General features: G+C 36.4%; 2 protein-coding genes across 5 annotated transcripts in view; one reads left to right on the plus strand and one right to left on the minus strand.

Annotated features, from left to right (window-relative positions):
• The window catches only part of LOC101858388 (EF-hand calcium-binding domain-containing protein 1), a 14,617-nt gene extending 12,561 nt beyond the window's left edge, over positions 1-2,056 (minus strand). For both annotated transcript variants that reach the window (XM_013079134.2, XM_005092132.3), the window contains exon 1: positions 1,908-2,056. In XM_013079134.2, the coding sequence (XP_012934588.1) occupies positions 1,908-1,992 (85 nt within the window). In that variant the 5' untranslated portion in view covers positions 1,993-2,056. The remainder of the gene's footprint in view (positions 1-1,907) is intronic.
• A 317-nt stretch (positions 2,057-2,373) lies between these two features.
• Positions 2,374-9,110, plus strand: part of LOC101858606 (galactocerebrosidase) — a 24,214-nt gene continuing 17,477 nt past the window's right edge. Inside the window, exons 1-6 of one of the 3 annotated variants that reach the window (XM_005092133.3) lie at positions 2,374-2,439; positions 6,110-6,263; positions 6,645-6,713; positions 6,956-7,019; positions 7,577-7,665; positions 8,697-8,861. In XM_005092133.3, the coding sequence (XP_005092190.1) occupies positions 6,120-6,263; positions 6,645-6,713; positions 6,956-7,019; positions 7,577-7,665; positions 8,697-8,861 (531 nt within the window). In that variant the 5' untranslated portion in view covers positions 2,374-2,439; positions 6,110-6,119. Of the gene's footprint in view, positions 2,440-2,460; positions 2,568-2,592; positions 2,764-6,109; positions 6,264-6,644; positions 6,714-6,955; positions 7,020-7,576; positions 7,666-8,696; positions 8,862-9,110 lie in introns of those variants that run through there. The other 2 variants (XM_035968138.1, XM_005092134.3) reach the window with 2 other exon arrangements.

Consider the following 9,110-nt stretch of genomic DNA (forward strand, 5'->3'; position numbering starts at 1 on the left):
CAAATATTTGGACCTTTTCACTCATGATCCAAGCTGCCTTATAGCTTTGCCGACAAATGGCTCCAGGCACACACACATGTATTATGTGTCATCGACGCAGTGAAATCAGGCGCTCGTCAATTTTTGGGCATTGTTGAGTTAATGGTGTAATCCTGTTAAGCTTCCTTGTCTTACGTATGATGAAAAAAACACCCATATAATCTTGAATAGAAGTCGAGATATTTCCCTGATTGAAATGAGGTCACCTGTTTTCTGAGGTAAATTTATCGAGAAAATGGCCGCCAAAATTTGGTAACTTCCATAGTTTGAGAGTCCTTGGGAAACGAAAATTTACATTTTTTGTGCCTATGACAAATTTGTTTTTAATTTAAAATAGACATATAAAAGGTGTTGAGCCAAAAAATAAAAATTGGGGAAAAAATTGCCAAACCCGCAGAAAAATGAAGTTTTCTTCAATTTCATTATTCTGACAAGCACCTGATTTCACCAGGATGCCCCACATATTTTAGCACACAGATGTTTTCCTCACTCTTGTAATTTGAGAGAGTTTAAGGGATAAGTCGATAAGTTAACTTAAAAATTTCCCAGCTTTAAATTCTTCTGATCCTTGAAATTCTGGTAAATTTTTACTTTTGCTCCAACACACAGATGCACACTGCCTTTCGGGGCCTAAACACCATATTCGGCTGTAGAACACACATTTATGTGGCCTCTAAAACTGTCGTAAATGCAAATTGTTTTCAAGAAAATCTCAAATCTAATTGCTAAACATCAATTATGGGAAAATGACTAGATTTGGAAATATTTTATGTTGTTAATTGGAACTAAATCACACTAATTTAAGCCTCTATTATATGCATAGTAATATTGCGTGTTTTAAAAAATCTGGGGGGCTCAAAGAAACATCTTAAAAAATATGGCGGGGTGTGGGGGGATTTATTTGTGACGGATATTATTTTGAAAATACATGTATGTGTAAAAAGGAATCAGATGAAAATAAGCAAGAAAAGCTCTTACTTCCATTTCATCTATATATGAGCATGAGACGGAAGTGAACATAACATAATAATAATAATACTGCAAAATCGTTTTGGAAAGCCTCATTACCAAAATATTGCCGATTTGGATGCCCATTAAATGGACTCAATCAATCAGGTTGATTTTATTGATGTTACACCCTGGGCTATACGTTCTCTCTGACCGTCTAGACCCTGGGGTGTTGAATTTTACCTGTGCCAGCCAACAGGATGATTTTTGTGTTAGATATAGGCCTAATTACAGCTGAAAAAATTATCCAACAACCACCTGTTAAAGATAATTACCTGAATAAACGGCCACTTCCCCCCCCCCCCCCCCTGTTTTAACCCATAATTTGATAAGTTGCGGTTACATTTGAAATTTTCCTGAAAATAATTGATAAGCGACAGTTTTAGTTAGTGGCTTTATGTGGGATCTGCTGCAAACACAGTACTGCAGTTTGACCCCCGCGCCGAACAGTGTTTCTGTGCGCGGGAGTGAAAGTAAAAATTTACCGTATTATTCATAAGGCAGGTATACCATCATATAAACGCAGTCCTCGATTTAATCAGTTTAACTTAGATCTAGTAATATTTTCTCTTATGTCAGAGACACTGGAAACTGTCACTGGCTTTGTACTGCACTAGATCTAGTCTTGGCACTTCGCTAATTATTGTAGTTATAATAAGTTACAGATCTAGAATCTAGTATAGAACTAGATCTAGATTTCTAGATCTAATCTAGATCTAGATCTAGATCTAGATCTAGATTCTAGCCTAACCTAACCTAGGCCTGAACTGTCAGTGAGTGACCATGGCATGGACATCATCATGCAGACGCTTCTATTCACTTCATTCAAAAGCAGTTGACAACAGTAGGACGTTACTTACAATGGCACGGTCTTTCTGAATCACTCTTGTGATTTTTCAGCATATTCTGAATAAACTGTTCTTGAAATTTTCTTCTCGAAGTCATGATTGTTGGAGGGGGCTTTGTCGAGACTGAAGCAACACCAATTTACACCAATCGCATTTGAAAAAGGAAGTATACAAATGGAGTATTGTTGCCATGTAAGCTGCGCATGCTCAGTGGATACAAATCAAGCCAGTGATTTTTGTACCGAGACAGATCAAAATTAATAGTAGTCTACATGCAAAGAAAAAAAAAATCCCAAACAAGTATATAAAAAAAATCATTTTCATTTTACACTATCTTGACATACTGTGCATCTTTAAAGTAACTAGATCTAAAGCTCAAAGATTTGTTGAGCTTCTATATTTTTATTTATTTTCCAAGTTTACATGATTAAAGACGAATGTACAAAAAGCCAAGTGATTACAAAAAATATTTAAGGATATCACGTGATTATATCATATGACAAAGATCTCAGTGATTGTTTTGTATTGAAAGTGAAACTCCACTGTGAGTAAACAATTTGATGTTTGGTTCCCTTTTAGGAATTCCTTAAAGAGTTGTCCACGTTTTGCAAAGACCCATCGATATCCAAAGAATATTTAATGACATTTTCAGTGTTGTTGCTATTCTTCAAGGTCGATTTTTAAAACCTTTCCTTATCATACATCCTGGTTTCTGATTACCGGGTACAGAATTCAGACCTCAGCCTCAGTGGCTGCACTGTTGGCGTTGTGGCCTTGGCCAACTGCTTCTTTGTTTATACTGTTAGTGATGTTGCTTATCTGACTTTGAACTTTGGTCTACGGAAACGAGCATCCTTCCTCTTTGCCTGTAACTATATTTCTCATTTTAGACTTTACGGTGACGGTGTCTTCCTGATTGTGGGGCTGAGAGGTTAAGTAGCATTGGTAGCCTGTTTTGTGTGCTTGGAGAAATTAAGGTCCCGCACCTCAACCGGGCTGCGAGTTGTCGAAAATTTTGGATAGCTAATCTAGATCTATTGCAGAAATAAGGGCATATAGGCCTATATATTCTTGTAGCAAATTCAATGCTGAACTCGCTGATTAAAAAAAATTTGCAATTTATAGTTTTCAAAAAGTGGTTTTGAAGATATGTCACATTTTATAAGGGGTGTAAAAACAATTCAATAGAGAAAACAGAGTGTCTATGTACACAGTAAATGGGCGCCTAGCCTCAGTGTCTACGTACACGGTAACCGGCAACCGGGCATGAGTCTCAGTGTCATGTACACAGTAACCCTGCATGTAGCCTCAATATATCTACGTACACGGTAACGGGCAACCGGGCTCGTACTCAGTGTCACGTACGCGGTAACCGGGCAGTTAAGAACTCCAAGTTCAGTTTTTGTCATCCGGTGCTTGCCTTCATCCCCACCCCTCCTCCGACTGTAGGCCTACCTTTTAATTAAAAAATCAATAATATCCCCCCCATTCCGGAGCCCTATACCTATACTTCGCAGCGCACCGACTTTGAATGAATTTCTGTGACCCCAACCGGTACTCACTTAATGTGATACACTCATGCAGGTTCACTGACTGGTCACGATTGCGAGCCCGACAAGACACTTGTATGACTTTTTCTTTTCTTCAGCAAGTGACAGCACAGGACAAAATGTTGATTTATTTTCATTCTGGTTACCGTGTACGTATATATACTAATATACTGAGACTAGGTGCCCGGTTACCGTGTGTAGGTAGAGATACTGAGTCTAGGTGAGACTAACTAGGTGTCCGGTTACCATGTACATAGATACTGACGTTACGTGCCCGGTTTCTAGTTTCTAGTTAATTTTAACCTTTGATGAAAATCATGATGATGAACAATGTGCTGCAAATAACTAATGAGAAAATATTTAACCCTGAAATATTATAAAATCCTTTCAATGTCTCATTGAGAAATGGTTAAATGTGTGCTTTCTGATGGACCACAATTTTTGACTAAGTAGGGCGCTACAAATATTTGGACCTTTTCACTCATGATCCAAGCTGCCTTATAGCTTTGCCGACAAATGGCTCCAGGCACACACACATGTATTATGTGTCATCGACGCAGTGAAATCAGGCGCTCGTCAATTTTTGGGCATTGTTGAGTTAATGGTGTAATCCTGTTAAGCTTCCTTGTCTTACGTATGATGAAAAAAACACCCATATAATCTTGAATAGAAGTCGAGATATTTCCCTGATTGAAATGAGGTCACCTGTTTTCTGAGGTAAATTTATCGAGAAAATGGCCGCCAAAATTTGGTAACTTCCATAGTTTGAGAGTCCTTGGGAAACGAAAATTTACATTTTTTGTGCCTATGACAAATTTGTTTTTAATTTAAAATAGACATATAAAAGGTGTTGAGCCAAAAAATAAAAATTGGGGAAAAAATTGCCAAACCCGCAGAAAAATGAAGTTTTCTTCAATTTCATTATTCTGACAAGCACCTGATTTCACCAGGATGCCCCACATATTTTAGCACACAGATGTTTTCCTCACTCTTGTAATTTGAGAGAGTTTAAGGGATAAGTCGATAAGTTAACTTAAAAATTTCCCAGCTTTAAATTCTTCTGATCCTTGAAATTCTGGTAAATTTTTACTTTTGCTCCAACACACAGATGCACACTGCCTTTCGGGGCCTAAACACCATATTCGGCTGTAGAACACACATTTATGTGGCCTCTAAAACTGTCGTAAATGCAAATTGTTTTCAAGAAAATCTCAAATCTAATTGCTAAACATCAATTATGGGAAAATGACTAGATTTGGAAATATTTTATGTTGTTAATTGGAACTAAATCACACTAATTTAAGCCTCTATTATATGCATAGTAATATTGCGTGTTTTAAAAAATCTGGGGGGCTCAAAGAAACATCTTAAAAAATATGGCGGGGTGTGGGGGGATTTATTTGTGACGGATATTATTTTGAAAATACATGTATGTGTAAAAAGGAATCAGATGAAAATAAGCAAGAAAAGCTCTTACTTCCATTTCATCTATATATGAGCATGAGACGGAAGTGAACATAACATAATAATAATAATACTGCAAAATCGTTTTGGAAAGCCTCATTACCAAAATATTGCCGATTTGGATGCCCATTAAATGGACTCAATCAATCAGGTTGATTTTATTGATGTTACACCCTGGGCTATACGTTCTCTCTGACCGTCTAGACCCTGGGGTGTTGAATTTTACCTGTGCCAGCCAACAGGATGATTTTTGTGTTAGATATAGGCCTAATTACAGCTGAAAAAATTATCCAACAACCACCTGTTAAAGATAATTACCTGAATAAACGGCCACTTCCCCCCCCCCCCCCCTTTTGTGGTTTCTTCTATTCCAATGATACTATGCAGGAAGACCACTGTCAAATATGAACACTTTTCTCCTTAGCATAAATTGGTTGTCTTAGACAGGTTCAACTCTGTAGATTCTCTATGATAATTTCCATTTCAAGCTTTCGTTATGCATTTTTTTTTCTTCTCTCTGCTTTACCTTTTTTTATGTCTTGGTGAAGTCCTCCACTTTGGAAATGATTTATTATGTCTTGGAAGATTAAAACTTAGGTTAAAAAAACGTTTAAAACACTGATCTTTTTAATAGTTATTTTATGAGGACTTTACACTGTTCCTTAGTGTTGCTTTAAAATAACAACAACGAATTCACCATTGTTAGCGTAAGCATGTTTGATTTCTCCGACCGATATATGTGAAAAAGTTTATTTGTCCTCGTTTTACCAACTTGTAAATGATGCCTCCTGTTCTGTTATCCTCTTTTGAATTTTTCTTTTCTGTGAAAACTATACCAAAAAAAACCCTTTACTTTTGAACTTAATGTAATTTTGAGATAATTTTTTTTTTATTATAAGGAAGATATCTTAATATTAACATTTAATTCCTGAAAGATGTAATTGTGAGTTTATCACACACTTCAGCAAGTGCCATCATTACTCATACCCCTGAAAATGGCGTGTTAGCTTGGGGTGGGGGTGGGGGGGGGGGGGAGCCATAAGGGGAAATTGCTCTGGCGATTAATATTTTTCTGCTGATTTCTGCCATGGAAATTAATTCACTTTTTACGTACACGAAAACTTGAATACATGAGCATATGCTCCGAATTAAATCTGAAATGATTTTTAAACATGTGGTTTTTTGGGTTTTTTTTTTCAGTTGACTAATTATGCAGTGGATCCCTATACATGTCCTGGCCTCACTGGTGGTATGGCTTCAGCTACCTAGCACAGTTTTGTCTCAATATGTTATTGATGATTCAAGAGGTGTTGGGCGTCAGTTTGATGGCATTGGTGGCTTGAGTGGAGGATCAGTAAGGATGCAACTTACTTATTTTATTTAATTTGTTTATTATGTTAACAATACAGCTACATAATCACCATGCAGACATGCTAATGTACTTCTTATAAAAATCACACTCTTTGAGACCAGTTATTTTAATCTGATCATTCATTTATACTTTGTAAGTTAAAAACTCCACCCTTGGAAATCTGAACAGTTTTTTTTAACCCATCCTCCGTTATCCCACCCCTCTCTACCTTCCATTGTGTGACTGCCCTGAAAGTAGGGACTTTGAGATGCTCAATTGATATTTTATCAAATTTTTTTTCCTGTTCTTCTATTCTCACTTGCAAATGTCACCTCTACATTGTCATGAGCTTTTTTAACAAACACTAGTGGTTTTAATTTTCAGGCAACTTCAAAGCTGTTGATTGGTTACCCTCAGAAGCAACGGGATGAAATTCTTGACTACTTGTTTAAGGTACATATTGCTATAATGTGTTCTTGATAATGTCTATGCTAATATAAGTTTGGCGTACAATTTTAATTATTCTTCTCTGAACTTTAAAGATCTTTTTTCAATGTAAAAGGAAACAGCATTATTTAATAACCTTTCTGCCACTAGTATAGCTTTCCTTGTATATCTGTATTTTACTTATCTTAAGAAACTTTGTAGTTAACTTTAAATAAACAATTGTTATTGACTGGAATTTTATTTTTCAGCCCAGCTTTGGTGCCTCACTTCAAATTTTGAAAGTAGAAATAGGAGGAGATGCTCAGGCATCTGGTAAGTTTGTCAGTTACATGCAAAATGGGAACTTGCAAATTCTGTAATCTTTGTTTTCTTTTTATTTAATGAATATGTGTTGCCTTACTTACTTTACTTTTACTCTTTTAACCCTCCCCAATTGAGCATACCAATTACCAAAGTCCTTAGAGAAAACTTATAGATTTACACTGCCTCAGGCTGTGACACGCCAAGGAGCCTATAATAATATGATTAAACACTTTCTGAAATTGTTATCATGTAAACTATGTCTCAAACAATAATCCTAAATCACTTTTCACATACAGAATGCTCAGTTAAAATTCTTTTGCCCTCTTTTGCAACAATAAACCCCAGTATGTTCAGTTTGTGAGACCATAGTTCAAATCTAAACTGCAATCATTTGTAGTTGTTGGAAACAAGGTATTATAAATATATGAAAAAAAATTGAAATTATCTTTCACATTTTATCATCTGTTCAGTGTATGACTCCATCATACTTCACTTTATAAAATGGTGTATGGCAGAGTCTTATGCCTAGCGGTCGACATGTATTTATACCGAACATTGTGTTTCAGATGCAACTGAAGCATCCCACATGCATGTGCCTTGGGAAGAAAACTATGAAAGAGGTTACGAATGGTGGCTTATGAAAGAGGCAAAAAAGGTTTGCAAAATGTTGTGTCACTAATACTGTGTTTGGGCACATTTGAGTGAACTGACGGTGAATAGAAACAGGAGTGAGAAAGTGTTTATGTAGAAAGGGGTGTCATTCTCTTTCGGGTTGTTCCTTTCCAGTTTTGAGTTTTGAGTTCATTCCCTAATGACCTGGAAGTTTGCACTTTTGTTTCATGTTTTCTCCCTGAAATTCCTTGTGTACTTTGAATCCAGAGATTTGCCTTTCGGGATAGGGGAAAAACAATAGCTTAAAAAAAACTGGTCTATTTTTTTTCTGTGTGCATCTTTCACATATTATGTCAAAGACTTTTGCACTCCATAGTACGAAAAAGAAAGCTTACATTTTGACAGAAGAATAAAAAAGCCCGGGTCAAATGTAAATGATTTACAGAATATTAAAAACCAGCATATTATTAATCTTCCCTGAAAAGAAATAAACTTTACTCACGGTAGTAAAAGTCAGGTATGTAATGTCAGCTGAAATTTGTAGTTTAAAACTCTGTGTCTCGAACCCCTTGGATAGAGAGAGGTAACAGCAGGTATAAAAGAAATGAAAGAGAAGTAAGCTAATAATAAGTCATGTTCATTAGATTATAAAAGACCTGATAGAATTTACTTCATTTTGTTGAATGACCGTGATTGATTTTATAGAAATTTTACAATAGTTACGGAAAAAAGTTAAGCCTTGGTTTTTGTATCTTTAATTTGTCATAGCAAAATTGTAATGGAAAAGCAAGAATCTCAATCTTCACACATCTATGAGCATTGTAATGACATGTAAGCTGAATTTAGGTTTTAAAGTATGTCAAGTAGATGATACTTTGAAAATGGTTGTATGTCTCTGCCTTTTTAATGTAAATGTGAATCTGTACTTAGTTTATTCTTTTACATGTTCCCAGTTCTTGTACTGGAGATTTGCAAAAAAAACCCCCACAAATTAAATATTGTATGAACTGGCAAAAGTAAAGATACGATAGTTTGTAAGGTATGTGATTAACTTATCTTTTTATCTGATTTTAGCGGAACCCTCAGATCAAGCTGTATGGTTTGCCTTGGGCCTTTCCAGGCTGGATAGGAAATGGCACTCAGAACCCTTACATTAACAGAGAGCTGCTGGCTGACTACATATATAGATGGATCAATGGTGCAAAGGTGCAACACAATCTGGATATTGACTACATTGGGGTAAGTCTCTATACAGTGTTGATCCTCCTCCACTAAATGATTGTGAAAGGCTCATAGGGACCCTCCGCCTATCCTTTTGTCACTCTGTCTGTTCACCTGTTTTTCTGTCTGTGCCAAGTATGCATACTACCACAAACGTGAATGCTGAGATACACATTTTTTCTCTTGCGTGCGCGTGCGCATGCACACACGCACGCGCGCGCGCACACACACACACACACACACACACACACACACACACACACACAC

Source organism: Aplysia californica, unplaced genomic scaffold (assembly GCF_000002075.1).
Source record: "Aplysia californica isolate F4 #8 unplaced genomic scaffold, AplCal3.0 scaffold00041, whole genome shotgun sequence".
Taxonomy (NCBI): Eukaryota; Metazoa; Mollusca; class Gastropoda; order Aplysiida; family Aplysiidae; genus Aplysia; species Aplysia californica.